The 16984-nt window shown below is 46.3% G+C and overlaps 4 protein-coding genes and 5 non-coding genes across 10 annotated transcripts in view; 2 read left to right on the forward strand and 7 right to left on the reverse strand.

The window, feature by feature from the left end:
- Positions 1–4195, forward strand: part of MAP2K1 (mitogen-activated protein kinase kinase 1) — a 103952-nt gene extending 99757 nt beyond the window's left edge. Inside the window, exons 9-11 of the mRNA XM_004374680.3 lie at positions 1896–1957; positions 2391–2436; positions 3194–4195. Of these exons, the coding sequence (XP_004374737.1) occupies positions 1896–1957; positions 2391–2436; positions 3194–3307 (222 nt within the window). The 3' untranslated portion in view covers positions 3308–4195. The remainder of the gene's footprint in view (positions 1–1895; positions 1958–2390; positions 2437–3193) is intronic.
- Positions 4196–6314: 2119 nt separating this feature from the next.
- Positions 6315–10619, reverse strand: SNAPC5 (small nuclear RNA activating complex polypeptide 5). 2 transcript variants are annotated; one of them, XM_023729743.1, is made up of 3 exons: positions 9348–10619; positions 8019–8108; positions 6315–7048 (listed from the first exon to the last, which is right to left on the reverse strand). In XM_023729743.1, exons 1-3 carry the CDS (start codon positions 9435–9437, stop codon positions 6926–6928), a joined length of 303 nt encoding a protein of 100 aa, XP_023585511.1. In that variant the 5' UTR covers positions 9438–10619; the 3' UTR covers positions 6315–6925. The 2 variants fall into 2 exon arrangements, with proteins under 2 accessions (XP_023585511.1, XP_012410555.1); XM_012555101.2 differs by having other exon boundaries at positions 6315–7045; positions 9348–9562.
- A 142-nt stretch (positions 10620–10761) lies between these two features.
- Positions 10762–15942, reverse strand: RPL4 (ribosomal protein L4). The gene is made up of 10 exons (XM_004374682.2): positions 15872–15942; positions 14005–14176; positions 13707–13813; positions 13206–13344; positions 12554–12678; positions 12196–12325; positions 11735–11891; positions 11437–11520; positions 11171–11291; positions 10762–11087 (listed from the first exon to the last, which is right to left on the reverse strand). Exons 1-10 carry the CDS (start codon positions 15872–15874, stop codon positions 10854–10856), a joined length of 1272 nt encoding a protein of 423 aa, XP_004374739.1. The 5' UTR covers positions 15875–15942; the 3' UTR covers positions 10762–10853.
- On the reverse strand, positions 12065–12135 carry LOC111820240 (small nucleolar RNA SNORD18). The gene has a single exon (XR_002823792.1). It is a non-coding gene; the product is annotated as a small nucleolar RNA SNORD18 (small nucleolar RNA).
- Positions 12792–12863, reverse strand: LOC111820239 (small nucleolar RNA SNORD18). The gene has a single exon (XR_002823791.1). It is a non-coding gene; the product is annotated as a small nucleolar RNA SNORD18 (small nucleolar RNA).
- On the reverse strand, positions 13402–13500 carry LOC111820242 (small nucleolar RNA SNORD16). Its single transcript, XR_002823794.1, has one exon. It is a non-coding gene; the product is annotated as a small nucleolar RNA SNORD16 (small nucleolar RNA).
- On the reverse strand, positions 13889–13960 carry LOC111820241 (small nucleolar RNA SNORD18). Its single transcript, XR_002823793.1, has one exon. It is a non-coding gene; the product is annotated as a small nucleolar RNA SNORD18 (small nucleolar RNA).
- On the reverse strand, positions 14446–14544 carry LOC111820243 (small nucleolar RNA SNORD16). The gene has a single exon (XR_002823795.1). It is a non-coding gene; the product is annotated as a small nucleolar RNA SNORD16 (small nucleolar RNA).
- A 472-nt stretch (positions 15943–16414) lies between the features above and the next one.
- Positions 16415–16984, forward strand: part of ZWILCH (zwilch kinetochore protein) — a 34401-nt gene continuing 33831 nt past the window's right edge. Inside the window, exon 1 of the mRNA XM_023729744.1 lies at positions 16415–16471. Coding sequence (XP_023585512.1) covers positions 16419–16471 — 53 coding nt within the window. The 5' untranslated portion in view covers positions 16415–16418. The remainder of the gene's footprint in view (positions 16472–16984) is intronic.

Raw genomic sequence — 16984 nt, forward strand, 5'->3', positions numbered from 1 at the left:
GGGGGGGGGCGGCCTTGTCCCTGGTGGGCAGGGGTGGAGGAGCAGGACCAGGTCAGGATGGGCTCCAGGCTGAGGTGGTAGCACGGCCAGCACTGTTGGTGCAGGGGCAGTGTGGGCAGAGGAAGAGAAGGGGACTAACTGGCATGTTTGGGAAGCAGCTGGAGGCCCCACTTGGCTGAGGTGTAAAGATTATCACCCAGTTCTTTTCTTCTTTCTCAAAAGACCAGTGGAATGACGTCTCCCACTTCTTATTGGTCTCAAAAACCAGACCTTAAAAGGCTCAAAAAGGTCTTTTTTTCTTTTTTCATTACAAACTCAACAGGAAAATCCTGGTTCACCCCAGCAGTTAATTAAATCACTGTCACTGGTTCACTGTGTCTGCTGGGGAGGTTTATTTCCCTCTGTTTGCTGTCTGCACAGCTTCATGCCAAGTACCATGGGGCATAGAAAAGGTCAAGACCTGACTGTTGCTGCTTAAGGATTCAAAGAAAGCAGAGCAGGTTGCATTTGTGGCCGTCAGGAGGCCATCTTCTATTGCTCAGGACCTCAGCTGGGCAGTGCTGAGTGGGAGCCCCATTAAGGGATGGGAAGGCCTGAGGTTAAATATGCAGCCAGCCATGTCCTTCCATCTTTTCATCTTCATGTTCCTGCTCAGTTCTCCCAGCACTGCTGACGTGGGCCAGACTGGTTTTGTCACCCTCTGCATGCAGGTGAGGACACTTAGGCTCCCAGACCAGTGGCTGAGGGCTTTCCCGCCTGGTGCTCTTTCCTCCTGGCCTCCTCCCCGCCCTGCCGTCAGGAGGCTGGGCTCACTGGTGCTGGGTCACCTCTTGCTCTGCTGCCACACTTGGCTGGCGCCTACCTGCATAGGAGGAATGGACGCTGGCCTCAGGAGGCCAAGCTACCAGTGATCTCTCTGAACGTCCCCTCCATGCCCTTCAGCAGCAGGGACAGTCTGCAGAGTGGGGCCTGCTGTGGGTCCCTGTTCCTAAGAAGGGTCCTTGACCTCAGTTCAGGCTCATTCACCTGCTGTTCTGAGGAAGCATTCAGAGGGAGAGGGCTAGGGAGGCTTTTTGGTAGGGGGTGAGGCTCAGTGTTTTATTTTTGACCTCACCAATCACCTGTTGATTCCGGCCTACACATCAGAGCAGTGGCATCCTGGGCACTGTGGTCGAGTCAGCGTCTCACAAGGAAGCTATACACAACCCCAGCGCAAGGCCTGTAAAGGGGGCTCACACCTTCTGAGGCTGCCTGTGGCCCCTGAGCCTAGTGCTCTGGGACCTTGCACTGTGCAGCCCTCTGTGGTCCCTACTGTTGGAAACGAGCTGTTGCCAGCGCTCCTGGTTTGTTGCCTGAAAATGCCTCATTCCTGGAGCGTGTGGGCCGCATTCTTCCAGATCCAGTCCTCTGCCATTTAGGGTTTCCTCAGCCTTCACTGCCCTTCCAGGGCTCAGGAAAGATGCTTTGTTTGGGCCTCTGTGACTTCCGCTGCCTGGTGGTTTGCATAGCCCCTAGCTGTTGCTGCCAGCACTTCCTGGTTGTTCTGTGCCACCCTCCCAAGAGTCGGAACTGTAGAGTCAGAGGTGGAAGGGGTCCCAGGAAGTACTGGGTCTAATCCTCTTGTTTCATAGAAGGGTAAACTGAGGCTCAGAGAGGAACAGTGACTTTTTCAAAGTCCCTCGACACGTGAGTGGTAGAACGGTGACTTGAACCCAGTTCAAACTGGTGAGATCAGTGCTTCCAGCGGGAAGACCTGGCAGGCAGTCGAGGGATCCCAGCCCATCTTTCCTTGACTGGATAAGGGAAGCCCCGCCCAAAGGTGGGCGTGGGGAGGGGAGAGGAGGTGGCTGGAGCGGGGAGTCAGGCGTTTCTCATGTCTTCACATGTGTTTGCAGCCTCCTCCAAAACTTCCCAGTGGAGTATTCAGTCTGGAATTTCAAGATTTTGTGAATAAATGGTAAGCAGCTTCTTGTTCTCTGGAAGGGCAGAGTGGCCTTGTTAGGCTCCCCGCCCCGCCTCCCCGGAGCTCCAGCTTTGCTTCTGCTGGGCACACCATTGCCCTTTTCCCTCCCCTCAGTTGCCGCCTTCAACCCCTCTTCCAGAGCGCCAGGACTTATGTAACACTCCTGGTATTGTATGTACAGCAGTGTGATAAACTAGTGGCTGCTTTTGGCACGGGCTCCGCAGAGACTGGCATATTGCCTTTTGGCCATAGTCTGACTCAGCAGATACTCAACCTACTCAGGCATGACACGGTGCTGAGGCCAGGGAGATGGATAAGGCTCAGGCGCTCCTCACGGGGCCTGCAGCGGGGTAGACGGGCATACAGACTAATTATGACTAGGACTCATTCCAGGCAGTAGCACTCACATCCTCTCTCTTCCTTTAAGCCTAATCAAAAACCCTGCAGAGAGAGCAGATTTGAAGCAACTCATGGTAAGTCCATTTTTTTCGAATTCTTACAGTACCTGTGGTATTCACTGTTCTCCTTTCCTCTCAATCATCTGGCTGGCCGTCTGTCCATCCAGTACTTTCTGAGCCCCATTTCCTGCTCTGCCCTGACCTCTGCAGTCAGCTGGCCCTGGGGCCACAACATACCCAGTGCCAGTCTCCCCATCCTCACATCAGTTTAAAAGCTGGCATGACCCCCAGTCCGGGTGAGTGTGTGGAAGGATGGGTCCGAGGCAGCTGAGGGAAAAAAGGGCCACCCCAACCTCTTCGTGGGACCGGCCTTCTTCTGACAGGTTCCCCTCACACTCCCCCTGCCAGCACCCTCCCCGGGTCTCTCTCTGCTGGCCGCCTCCTGTTTGGTGGCTGGGGGGGGGGGGGGGGGTAGTATTGTAAATATCCTGCGCGTCTTATCGCCTGTACAGTGTAACGTGCACTTTCAAGTCCACCATTTCCTTCATTCCCTGTGACAACCCTGTGAAGGGTATACGGCAGTTATCACCCCCACCTCTGGCTCAGACGTGAGCCATTTCCCCAAGGCCGCCCAGCCAGCATGGCGGGCGGCGCCAGGCTGAGCTGGCTGAATGGCCTGCAGTGGCCCTGCTTTCCCGGCCGCCACTACTGCTCAAGGGCAGCCTCCAGGAGCTCCTTCCAAGTTCTGCACAAGCTCTGGCCCAAGATGCTAGATTTTTCCTTCTTGGTCGCGTTTTAATACCACTTCCTTTTCCTGTTTTCTCGCATCCAGGTTCATGGGTTTATCAAGAGATCTGATGCTGAAGAAGTGGATTTTGCAGGTTGGCTCTGCTCCACAATTGGCCTTAACCAGCCCAGCACACCAACCCACGCAGCTGGTGTCTAAGCAGTAACGAAGCAGCAGGGTCCCCTTGCCAGTGGCCTGCCATTTTGCTTTCAGGCCTCGCTCCCATGCCTGACTCCATTCAGACGTGCATTTCACCTGTGACAAAGGATGAAGAATGCAGCATGTGCCAAAATTCTACTTGTGTTATTTTTACTATTATTGTCGTTATTACTATTATTATTCCCCTAAGTGGATTGGCTGTGTGCTTGGGGCATTTGTGTGTACGTTGATGATTAAAACATGTGCAACGCTGAAATTACAAGGAAACTCTGGTGACTGTGGGTAGTCATTCTTCCTGAAAATTGCACAGCTGTTCCCTCACCATGACTGGCCGCCCACATGTATTTTCAGGGTTCTCTGACACTTCAGGGTACTTCATTCTTGCTGGGCGCACCCTTCACAGGCAGTGCATGTGAAGCATGCTTTGCTGCTATGACAATGAGCATCAGAAAATGTACGTCATGTTATTTTAGTAGTAGTATTTGCTTTTGATGTAGAATTTGGCATCTTCCATCAAAATCTCGCCAGAGCCTTTCACTGCCACGATAGCCAGGGCTTCACCAGTCTGTCTACAGGGATGATTTGCAGACTTCTGGTTGTACTTCTATATTTATTTTTAAATATACTGTGTGGCGTTATTTAGTGGTGTGTATCTCTTTAAGTTTGGATTAGTGTTTCTCAAACAGTCGAGTTATTTTGAATGTCACAAATGGATCAAGGCATTAAAATATGTCATATTAATCTCTCCTCGAATCCAAGTACTGAAGCTATTACAAATCAACAGTGTGTACAGTGCCTGAAAATCATACGAAAAGCCTGTTAACCATTTTAATCCAGATGTTTAACAAATCTAATCTCCTAATAAATATACTATCAAGTTAAAAAAAAAAAAAGGACAAAAGCCTTTTCTACTTCTGTGGGGACATTTTCAGTTTCTCTAGAACATAAGAAATCATACAATTTAGCAAAGTGTTGTAGCCGGGGAAAGGTAACAACAGGAAGGGGGCTGGAGGGCAGAAATACGACGCTAGGACAAGTGCTCTCGACAAATGGGGCTTCCTGTGAGTCCAGTCTCCAAATCACAAAATGACTGAAATTTTGTTCAACTCTTCTCAGTGAACACCCTCCTGTTGATCTTCCAACCACCTCCCTCCCTTTCACCTGTTTATAAAAGTGAACAGCAACAGCCTGGACGGGAACAAATCTGATTTTCCATACAAAGGCGGCCGGGGGCATACAGAGGCAGCTCAGAGGGGTGCCTTGCCAGGTGGGCTGGCAGCTGGAGCTGCTGTCCTAGGTCAGTCACGTGCTGTCTGGCTACACTGAGCAATGGTCTTCCCCTTTTCCCAGCTACACTTAACCACACCTTCCTGGACAGGAGGAATGTGCCTGGGATGGGCTTTGTCATGCTTGTGAGGTGGCAGTGAAGTCACAGAAAACAAAGCCATGTCCCAACTGGTCATGTGTACCCCCTCCTTCTTCGAAAAGGTGACTTCTGGAACTTTAGGTCCGTGTGAGGCGGCCTCATCAGTAACTCTCCCTTGGTTTTCTTCTTTGAAAGGGCAGGTTATAGAGAACCAAAGGCAAAGTATAAAATACCCACTACATTTTCAGGTTAAAAACAACTCGAGGAAATAATTACCTGAGGAGGCAGTTCTACTCTGGATCTACCAGAGCTTGGGATGGAGCTAGGATTTTAAAAACCAGTCTGTGTTGTACACATTGCTGCTGAAGCTAGTCGGTGATTTTTTTTCTCACTGAGGTTGACAGCTGTTGTAAGTCAACACGCTGACTTACATGTTTTCCACACAAAAACCCTCAGGCTGAGGTTTAAGACCCACACCTCCTCGCACCCTGTCTTTTGATAACAACAGAGAATGATACCTCTACTGACAATGTCTCACTAAAATGAGCAAACTGCATCCAGAGAAGAATGGGGTAAGCTGGTGTCTAACACCTGGATCCGAACACGTTCACATTTGGCGCTGTTTGAGGGTGTTTTAAATTCTCTATCAACACGCTAAGGTATTGCATTTGCAGCAATTTTTACCAAGAATGATCTTGTTCTCAATAATGATGTTCCCTGTGCCAGACCCCTTCCTGGGACACCAATTACAGGCGGATTTTGAAACACCCCGTTGTTGTTGGGTGCTGTCTAGTCCATTCGGACTTAGAGAAACCCCACGTGACAGAGCAGAACTGCCCCATAGGGTTTTCTGGCCGTAATCTTTATGGGAGCAGATCGCCAGGTTTTTCTCCTATGGAGCTGCTAGGTGGGTTCAAACTCCAGCCTTCCAGTTAGCAGACAAACACTTAACCATTTGCACCACCAGGGCTCCTTAAATATCTCATTAGCACCTCACAACAACCTTGGAAATTGCTAGATCAGATGTAACTATCCTCTTTGTACAGACAGGAAAGCAAGAGTTGTGGAGGTGAGAGGGCAAGTGACTAGTTAGTGGTAGAGCTAGAGTTCAAAGCCAGGTTTTCCAGCTCTTAAAAACTCAGGCTCATACTTTAAATTAGACCCCAAAGTGTGTACTTTGATACTTTTTATTCAAATACATTTCACATTGTGTTTTCCAAAAAACGTGTGTTTTCCAAGAAACATGCTCATCATACACTTCTGGTTATTTCCTGTAAGAGTAGCTCAAAATAACTTTAATGAAACTGCAATTAGAAAAGGAGTCCATATTCTCTTCTGGAACAGTTACATAAAAGTTCTGCTTGATGTCTTTTGTATTTTGTTTGGCTTTTCTGTCACTGGGCAGGGCAAACTAATTTCATAAATCTAAGTGTCTACTAATTTAATTGTACATTCAGTGGAAAAAGGGACAGTATGTGGAAATGAATCTCAACTTTAAATACTAAGTTCCAACAAATCTTATTCTGTAGCTGTCTTCTCTTTATTATAAAAATAAAATCTCCCAGCATAATGATTTCTTCTTCAATGGCACACTCTTAAGACCAGAAATGGGTTTTAAACCATCTGCTGTATGGTTTCACCAGAGGAACTAATAATCCTTTTCTGTTGGTGTCTGGAAACCAGCGAGCTATAATTTATTTCTAAGCACATTTCACCACACTGTGATGTCTCAAAGCTGGATGTGATGACAGCCACACAAAAAGCAGTCTACAGTGGGCACCTGGCCATCTTCCTCTCTCCTCGGCTGTGGCCTTGCTGTGCTCACAGAGCTCAGCAGCATGTTAACAGCCTTTAACTGGTTCTCTTAAAAGAGCCACTGTTGACTGGAAAAGCTAGCTTGTATTTAAACTCTGCCCTTTTTGCAAATGCCAGGTTTTTCCAATGGCATTTCAGAGGAAGTTTTGTCTGTTTTGAACACAAATACTGACTCTGACTAGATTACTGACACAGCACCACCCACATCACTCAATACTAAGACACTGCATCTGTGATTTTCTACAGTTCACCAATTTTTGTTAACACATCCTGAAGCTTGAGGTTATTCATGGAGCCATTTTTTCAACTGCACATCTTTCTATAGTTCCTGCTTCCCTTTCAGTCAGGCTATAGGGCCCATGCTAGACAGATTCCTTTAGAAAGTTCCCGAGCTTTAGATATTTACTTCGTATAACTAACCCTGGTTCTTTCCCCCTTCAGGAATCTGATTCTTCTTCCTCCTCTTCCTCCTCCTCCTCTTCCAGAGCATGGCTCCTTGTGCTCAACTCCAGTGCAGTTTGGTTGATTGAAGCTTCATTGTCTACGTGCACCAACGTCTGCTTCAGCCAAGGACATTATGGATTAGTAGGAAAGACACTGGCCTCAAAATAGCAAATTCTTAAAAAAAAGTTTTAAAATCAAATCTAATTTGCATCTCCAACCTTAATATTTATAACCCTTAAGAACTGGACCCAAGAGGTATGGTCACTTTGCTATTTCTCCACATCCCCTCTACCCTGCTGCCAAAATGGGGGGAGTATACATGCCCCAGATTTGATACAATGTTACCTGAGTTACAAACGTGGTTCTTGTAGAAAGTGCTAACATCTAACAATTGTACTGACTTATGTGTGCTGCTTTCAAATGGTTTTAAATGGCTTAACCAATAAACAACATCTGGAAGAATTACTCAAATATGTATTTAGAAGGAATATGATCTTACTGACTTACTTGAGGGCATTTGGTAATAGAGAGATACAATGAAGATCAGAACTCATTTTTTAGCATTCACTTTATAGTTGAAGCCACACTCTATTTTCTAACGCCAAGGTTACTCATCATTTACAAACCAGCAAGAGTTTTGACGTATCTCTGCAAAGCTCTCCATGCTCTCCCTGGTTCATCGGAGTAGCCAGAAAGGATGGATGACCAGGAGGGTGGAGGCAAGAGATTCTTAATTAATAAATAAAGTATTTATCACAGCGACCCTACAGGACAGAAGAGAACTGCCCCATACGGTTTCCGAGGAGCGGCTGGTGGATTTGAACTGCTGATCTTTTGGTTAGCAGCCATAGCTCTTAACCACTGCCATCACCAGGGTTTCCAAAATGTAACCTATTTATTAGGTGGGCTGGTCCATGCCTAAAAGAGTAATGTAGAACAGATGGCTTATTAAACTAGTAAATTAATTCATATCAGCATTTCCCAGAGGCCTACAGACCCACTGATTTACAACAATTTTTGACCACCCAGCAACATGAGAGCGGAGTGGATTTTGCACTCTCTTCCTAGACCCATATTTAAGCTTACATCTTGTGACTGTTCAGGTGCAGATTGAGAAGACAGCATCTCATCTCCTCCTCTAGAATTAATCATTGATTGAAGGGCCAACTCTTCAACCTAGAAAAGAAGAGTTGAAGGCACTTTCTTTACTCTTTCACTAGGCTTTTGAAGTGGGTAAAAATTACTGAGCAGGCTGTAAAAGGATGGCATCATGAGAGGAAGTGAAAACAGCTGTGCCATCTGTGCTGCTCTAGAGAGAAGGGTAGGGCTCTTAAGCTTTCCCTGCCTTTAAAGGAAATGGGTAAAGCCTCCAGCCCGTCCTCTGGGGTGCAGAGGTGTTCCTGCTGAGCCAAGGCGTCCAATCCAAGGCATTTCCTGGAAGACAGGGCATATGGAGGTCATCATCAATGCACGCATTGCATACTCGCACAGATACTGGGATGAGATATAAGGGCGTAAGTAAGCTGAGCCATTACAACCACTCTGAAACAAAACTCTTAATCCTTTGATACCTCAAGGTTGTACAGCACTTTTCAGTTTACAAAAGGCTTTCCTAATCCTCATATCACGTGGATTTAAAGATTCTGAATAAGGCTGCTGAGCAGGGACTATGATCACCTCACAGGGGCTGAAGGGGGCTGAATTACGCAGAAGCACAGTCCTACGAAGTGGCCTACAGAACACTGCTATCCTGACTCCTTGTAAAGGCCATGCAAGTCAGTAACAGCTCCAGGAAGAAAAGCGACTTGCATATGGGACAAGTCTCTTCTTTTGGAGCCTCGGTGTCTTCCTTAGCACAAAGTGTGTGCGTGCGTGCGTACGTGGCGGGGACAACCCGAGAGTCCCTTCTAGCTTTGCCAGCGTCAATACAAGCAGTAAATGCTGTAGGGGCTCAGAAGAAAGAGGTCAGTGGGAAGGGAAGGTCTAGGCGAGCCTCGGGGAAGTCGCACTTGCCCAGTGTGGTCTGTAGGCCACCTGGATCTATTGGGAGGTAGAGTGGACGTGCCGTTGCCAAACAAGTTGATTCCAGGGCCTCATCTTAGACTTGCAGAATCAAGAATCTGACGGGGTGGGGGCCAACAGTCTCCCAACAAGATCCCTAAGTGCTTCGGATACCCAAGTTTATCACCCACTAGGCTGTCACCTACACGGCCAGACGAGGGAGGGGACGGGCAGCAACATCCGAGCTCCACCCAGGGGCTTGGGTGGGAAATGCTGGTGGGCGCCGCAAAGGGCCGGCGTTCTCGTAAAGCCAGGCGGCCGGGGTTCAGGGAGCGGTGGGAGCTGGACTCTGAGGGTGTAGGAGAGATGGTCGCGCGGGAGGACTGCGGGGATGGGTGGGAGCCGCGGAATAACCTTGAGCCGGTTCAGCTGGTCGTGCAGTGCCGCCTTAAGCCGAAGCAGCGTCTCCTCTTCCTTGCGTAGCTCCTGAAGCCGGCTAAGCATCGTCCCGCCTCACGATCGTGGCCTTCTGCGCAACCCACTCGGCCGGGCGCTCGGTGATGACGCCATCCCTCCGCATTCCCGGAAACCAAGCAGCAGCGCGGGGCTGGCGGCCATGTTGAGGAAGAGAGGTGAGTGCGTTTCCGGTTCCGCTCTCACCCTCGGTGCTCAGCCTGGAGGTTCTCCGACTGATTTACAAAGGCTGAGCCTGCGTTTCGAGCTAAATACACTCATGAATAATGTTCAAGATTCTTAAACTACAGGACGTTGGAGGTGTAAAGAACCTGGAGATAAATCTTGGACTTCGGCAAATTCCTTGACCTGGTAGTCCATTTCCTCTCATTAGTAAAAAATGGTTAAGTATCAAGCTCCAAAAGGCGCAACGAACAGTACTTGTCTCGCGCTGTCAACATGGTGTTCAAACAAGTGGCCACGAACCCGCAGATATTTGAAGGTAGGGAGGGACCGAAATCACCAGCACCTAGTAGAGTCATGGCACATGAGCTGTGTTAAAGGAGGAGTTCTGCATGGAAGGATTCCTGTTAAAGCGTCCTGTATCTAAGGAGCATGAATATAAAGCATTGCTAACAAAATGCGATGGGAAAGGTTGTCTTTGGTAAGGATCTGAGTTGATCCTGCAAACGGGATAGGTCACCCTGGCAGTGGAATTTAATGAGATGGCCACTGGAAAGCTGTTTAACACTCTAGAAGCAAAGTGAGCCTGCTAGGACCAAAGCAGGGAAAGGGAGGTTAATTCTAGAGTGGTAAGATGTGCTGCGACATTAGTTTATAGGTTTTGGAAAATTATACTAAAGTTGTTCTCAGTGCCACACCTGGTCAGTGAATTCATCCCCTACTAAACCTGTAAAGAATTTACCAAAAAAAAAAAGCTTCTGGCATATTCTTTCACACCAAAGGCCAAAATTCTAAGTCAGAGGGTTGGACGTGGCAGCAGCAGTTCCCTCACCAAGTGCACATCACCTGTCATAACAAGGATCCTCAAAAGGGAGGCATCACTGTAGTACCCTCACATGTATTCTACAATTCTGCCCGCTTGTGGTTTAAATGTCAGATCTTTATGGAATTTTACCTGTTTTCCTCCTCTACCCAATAGCTTCTGTAGTCTCTTTTCAGAGGAAGTGTTTTAACCAACTATATTTTAAAACATTTAGGACAATCACCCCTTCCTGTACAACTGCATGAATTTAGTATAAACCCAAGGCTCCACTTGATGTTAAAATACAAAATGGGACAAAGCCCTGGAATTATGAGGAACTAAGCATGATTTAAAAAAAAAAATCTAAGATTCATACTACACACTCCAACACATATTTCTCACTGCCTCTTTGATCAAGGTCTTTATTCAAAATAAGCTGTCCAAAATGCTTTCACGTGTATGGAATAAACAAATCTAAGAGTTTATGCAGCAGGCTTCTTTTCTTCTGTGGTCGGTTTTTCTGCTGGCTTTTTCTTCTCAGGTGCTGGCTTCTTGGTAGCTGCAGCCTTCTTTCCCACCACAGGCTTCTTCGGTTTCTTCACACCAACAGCTTTCTTTCCTCCTTTCTTTCCTCCCATGGGCTTCTTTCCTGGAACCCCCTTCTCATCTGATTTGGCCGCTAGTGCTGCTGCTGCTTTATCCACCCTGAGTTTGTGCTGTAAAAAATTAGAAAGAAAATGTATGAATCAAATCTTCCTAAAAACTGGACATATCAATAATAAAACAAGTGGTCACCTACATTCCTGGCCTGTCGAAGAATGGTGTTCCGGCGCATGGTCTTTGCATATGGGTTGAGCTTCAACATGATTCTCAGGTTTTTCAGTGGGTTCTTCTTCAGGACTCTGCGATGGATCTTCTTGCTGTAAACAAGCCCGCAATGAATTAACATTTAACCGCACTGCTGGAAAAATATAGATTCCAAATCCTGCCAGTCATCCACATTTAAAAAAAAGAACTCAGTATAAGGTTGGGGCAAGGGTTATACTGTAAAGAGAACAATCTTACCGTGGTGCTCGGAGGGCTCTTTGGATCTCGGGGCTTTTCAAGATTCTGCTAAGGTCTGTATTCATCATCTTGTGCATGGGAAGGCTGAAGGAAAAGGGAAAAAGGTTCACAATGGATGCACAAATTCCTATTTCTCATGTAATCGACTAAAGAACATGAACCTCTTCCATTTAAAATCCATTGAAGTTGTGCTTCCTCTACACAATTTTGTATTTAGTAAACATGCAAACCGTATCTCAATGTAAATATCCACAGTGTCACCATCTGTGTTCAGAATATCAGCATGAAAAACACTCACTTGTAGTTGCTCTTGAGGGAGGCGGCTTTCCGCCAAGTGCCATACAGCTCATCTAACTTGCGAAAAGCACTTTCAGTCCAAATGCAGAAACGTCCCACATGCCCACCAGGAGCAAGTTTCAAAATGTTTAGTTTGCTTACATTAAGCAGAGTAATTCCTTTTGAAAGAAAACAAGAATTAGATTATTTCAACAGAAGAAACACCAATCATCCTTATGGCTTATGTGTTATAGATACTTGAGAACTATCCAATCAGCAGTTAAACCCTGATTAATCTTATTTCATTAACTACGATGGTGCTTCAACCATCAATGGTGCAGTCATACAGCCAAGAATCAGAATTTCCACAATTATCATGTGTTTCAGAAACACGGACCATTAAGTGGAATCTCATCACAAAAAAAAGCTGACCAATACTGTACAGTATGAATAAAACACACATATAAACAGTTTAAGAATTACCAGGGATGTTTCTGAAGGCCTTGATGATACCATTGTCCTCGTTATAGATAATGCACGGTCCCCTGCGCTGGATACGACGTCGATTTCTCATTTTGCCCTTGCCAGCTCTCATTCGCTGAGAGGCATAGACCTAACAGAGTGAGATATTTAGTATTTTGATTAAAATATACAACCTCTGTAGTGTATCTTCATAGCTAACAAACTCCATTTTACAAATGATGAAACTGAGATGCAAATTACTTGCCGAGGTTATACCTAAAGCCACAAACGGCAGTCAGGATATGAACTCAAGCAATTTGTCTTCAGAGTCTTTGCTCTCTTATCCCCTAATGCTTAGCTATACCGTCCTTCAGCCTACCTTTTTGATATCATTCCAGGCCTTAAGTTTCTTAAGAAGCAAAACAGCCTCCTTGGTCTTCTTGTAGCCTTCAACTTTATCTTCGACCACCAAAGGAAGCTCAGGAACCTCCTCAATACGATGACCTGGCAAAGCCAATTCAACACTGGTTACCCTGAACCTTGTGAAAAATTAAGAATCCATTTATACAGGGGCTATTTTATGTAACTTACAAAAAGCATGATGGTATACAATTTGCCAAGTCAGAATTTCCACAAATATCATGTGTTTCAGAAACACGGACCAATGAAGTAGAATCTCATCATACTGGCAGTTAAATAAAAACGGAGCAGGGAACCTAAAGTTTAAGTACAAAGTTTTCCAACAACAGACCAAACCACTGTATTTGAATAATTACTTCCTGTTAATGGTCTGTTATTAACCGATGACTGATTTGTTAAATTGAGACAATCATAAATAATGAGGGAGAGAAAGATCTAGTTACGTCTACAAAGAAAAACCTTAGGAACAAGTACCCACAGTGCCTAAAGCAGTGCCTGTCACTTATTAGGCACTCTGCGATGAGCAGAACTTACAGGCACGTGTAACAGGGACAAATACACTCAGGTGAAGGAAGTTTTGCCTCATTCCTATGAAACGTAGCATCACAAACCTTTAGACATGACCAGTGCTGGCAAGGCTGAGGCAGCCAGGGCAGAGCAGATGGCATAGCGCTTCTGAGTGGTGTTCACTCGACGGTGCCAACGGCGCCAGGTTTTGGTTGGTGCAAACATGCGGCCTCCACGACACATCTATTTTCCTAGTTAAGAATCACATTTCTCAAGATTTAGGAATTCAAGGTTATGTCTTGCTCAGTAAGAATTTTCGTCAACCTTCCGTACCAGCTTACTGACAGCAGGCAACTGTCGCTGAAAACAGAGTAAGACGCAAATTACGACATCATGGCAAGCAAAACTTTCTACCTTCAGAACTGCTACAGAAATAAACATCTGCCAGACCCCAAATCTGTCCAGAGCAGTATTTAGCAGGGATACAGTTAGTGTTTGGGGTATGACTATTTCCAAACTCTTATTAACGTGAATGCATCAGGTCCAGTCTGCAGAATTCCGCGTGGCAGGCGACTACGTCCAGGGAGTGAAACAAAAAAGGATACATTTCCAAAAGCACCTTGGCCAGAGCGGTGAGTCCCACCGCCTCGGACTCTGGGAATTCGAGCCACAGCTCTGCCAGTACCCCACGACTCAGCACTGGTCTGATGACCTAAAATTGGAAAAAAAATGCAAGTTTTAGCTACTCAATTACACCAACCTGTGACTATCATAAACGGTAGCAAACAGCATCAGAACACCCAGGAAAATCATGTGGTTCAGAAACACGGACCAATGAAGTGTAATCTCATCACTACTGTAGAGCAACCCTAAGATAACAGCCTGTGAGATCTAAATCCATACCTGCCAGTTCACTGACAGCATAGGGCTGCCTGTTGTTTTTTCGCAAGTTGGTGTGGACAAAGTTCACAATATCCGGTCGAATGGGAGCCGTGAACACAGCAGGCAAAGTAACATTTTTGCCAGATGATTCTCCCTTTTCGGAGTACACTGATATCAGTGGACGAGCACACGCCTTGGGGGAAAAGGAAAAAGATGAATCTGTATCGGCAAACAATGTCACCGTAGGCACACTCATCTCACATGCCGACGATACAATTAAGTGCTCAGCTGCAGACGAGTCTGGCAAGGCAGGCAACAAACACCATTAACAGCAAGGCTAACCTACCAACACACCCAGAACAGGTTTATTAACTTCAAAAAATTCACTCACACTTCAGGGGCACTTCTCTTAGTTAAGAATCACATTTCTCAAGTTTTAGGAATTAAAAAAAGGTTATGTCTTGCTCAGTAAGAATTTTCGTCAACCTTCTGTATCAGCTTACTGACAGCAGGCAACTGTCGCTGAGAACAGAGTAAGACGCAAATTACAACATCACTGCAAGCAAAACTTTCTAATGGAAGAACCGCCCCTATGCTCTTTAAGAATAAACTTGTGACATAAAGTAAACATCTTCCAGATTCCGAATCTGTCGAGAGCAGTATTTAACAGGAATACATTTAGTATTTTGGACGTAACTATTTCCAAACTCTATTAATATGAAGGCATCAGGTCCAATTTGCTAAATTCCACATGACAGCTTAATCTGATATCTTGCCACATGATTTTCAGAGAATCGTTCATCATACAACTTTCAAAGCAGACCTTATAAAGAACAATGCTCAATTAAAACCACATCTGTAATATTTGAAAATGCTGTTTAACATTGCCACCTGATCTCTCCCCCACCCCAAATTTGCCAGCAGATCTTGTCTACCAGGGCTTTACTCATCCAAACTTCCATCTCTGCCTCCACCCTTCCCTTCCAAACACATCTTCCAGAGCTTACTAATAAAAACACCAGTCATGTTAACTTCGTGCTCAACCTCCTCTAAAGGATTCCTACCCCCAGACTGGAAAGGTCCTTAGGCTGTTCTACAGGCCCTACAATCTGTTCTCTACCTCTCTGATCCCATCTCTTTACACTGTCTTCCAGATACTCTTGTCCCCACCCTCAGGACGATCACCCTCCTGCTTCAAAGGTAGCAAACCTTCACGCTAAGGATCCTCTTGACATGCTTTCCCTCCTTCAGGCCCACCTTCCCAAAGCTTCCTGACTACTGTTTACAATCGAACCACTGCCTCCCCTCTGATTCCCTATGTCCAGAGCACCTATTACTGCGTTTTTCCCAATTCAATTACAACCCAACCATCCTAAGGAAGATCGTTTTTGTCTATTTTGTTTACTGAGCTCCCCAGCACGCAAGACATACGAAGTGATTCTTAACCTGGGCAAAGACAACCAACTATTCCAAAATAAAACGGACAAGAAAAAAGAAAATACAAGTCTTTCTTTCCTAAAAATCCATGCCCTGATTTGGTCTTAAGCTCCAAGAGCTTTTAAATGTACTAATCTAATGGCATAAGTTTCCAACACAGCCCAAGTTTTCTACGCTCCAAGGAGAACTAGAATGCCAGCGGCTCCTCTACGTCTGAGAACCATCGGCTATCCTCCCGTGTTGCTTCCAGGCGTGCCCTGTGCCCACGTTGCTTCTAAGATGGCTGCCGTATCGCCGCACAGCTCACCTCCTTGCCAGAAGTAGACGCTTTTGGTCATCATCTTTCCCCTCCTCGCTTTCTCTCCTGCAGATTTTGTACCCTGAATACCTAGTCCTTCCCCTCTGAGCCCCAGGACCAGAGAGAAGCCCAGCCAAAAGGAAGTCCACTCACCATGGCAGGGAGAGAAGGCCACGCTCCTCTCAACCCGGCGGCTCCCACAGGAAAAGGAAGTGTTTAGCACTACCGCTCTATATGTAACCTTCATCTCGCCCTCCACCCTGCTCCGCCTCAGCACCAACCAGGAGACACAAAATACATCTCCAGCACGCTAAATAAATTTTAAACAGCGTGTCATTTTTTTATATGCGCAAAGTTATGGTACTATTGTCTTCTGAAGCCAACAATAGTGCTTAGAAAAGGGGGACTCCTTTTCGCGGAATAATCCATAAAGGGGCGTGGCCAAATCTCGCGGGGCTTGGTGCCTTTCCCCGCAACCACTGCATTAATTTTAATTTTTTTTTTTTTACAAGAATGGGTGATTATTGGAATTGGGAAAATCACTGCACGTACTAAAACAAAAATTCAACTTTGTGGGCAAACCGAACCTGTTGGGTGGGAAAAGTAGTCCCGGCGGGGCGGGGTCACGACCCGGGATGTTGGCGGCTTGGGCGCGCACTTCAGATTGTCGCTTTCGCACCCGGGCTCAGACTGGGCAGAGATGTGGTCGAAAATGAACCAAGCGGCTGAGGAGTTGTACGCTCGCCTCCTGCAGTGAGTCGTAGCCCCTACTGTTGGCCTGTGTTCGAGAACGGCACTTCTCCTGGGCACCCAGTCCTCTTCCCAAAGCTCTTGCCATAGGCTTGAAATTAGGGCTTTGCCAGTTCTCGCGGCGCGTATGTTATGGGCTCAGTCAGCTTTCCTGGGGTCTGGGAGATGGGAGGAGGCCGGCGTTAGGCTCCAGTCATGTCAGGAGCACTAATGTCAGGTTGATTCTGCAGGGGCTTGTTTGCCGTCTCGTTTAGGAGAAAATATCTATACGTTATCAAACGAGGTGGAAGGTGACAAGTTTTCTAAGAGGCAGTTTATTCATTCTGATGATGCTCACAACTTGTGATATGTAGAGGAACCCCCCAGGAGATGGAAAACTAGATCCTTCACCTGTTTAATCCTTGCTTACCCCTGAAAGTGAAACGTACGGTTATTGCCGATTCAAGAGAGTTACCAGATGAACTACAATTGTAATAACGCGATGGTGTGTGGGCTTTCAAAAGCACCTTTACTTCA

This window comes from Trichechus manatus, unplaced genomic scaffold, assembly GCF_000243295.1.
Source record: "Trichechus manatus latirostris isolate Lorelei unplaced genomic scaffold, TriManLat1.0 scaffold00030, whole genome shotgun sequence".
In the NCBI taxonomy this organism is placed as follows: Eukaryota; Metazoa; Chordata; class Mammalia; order Sirenia; family Trichechidae; genus Trichechus; species Trichechus manatus.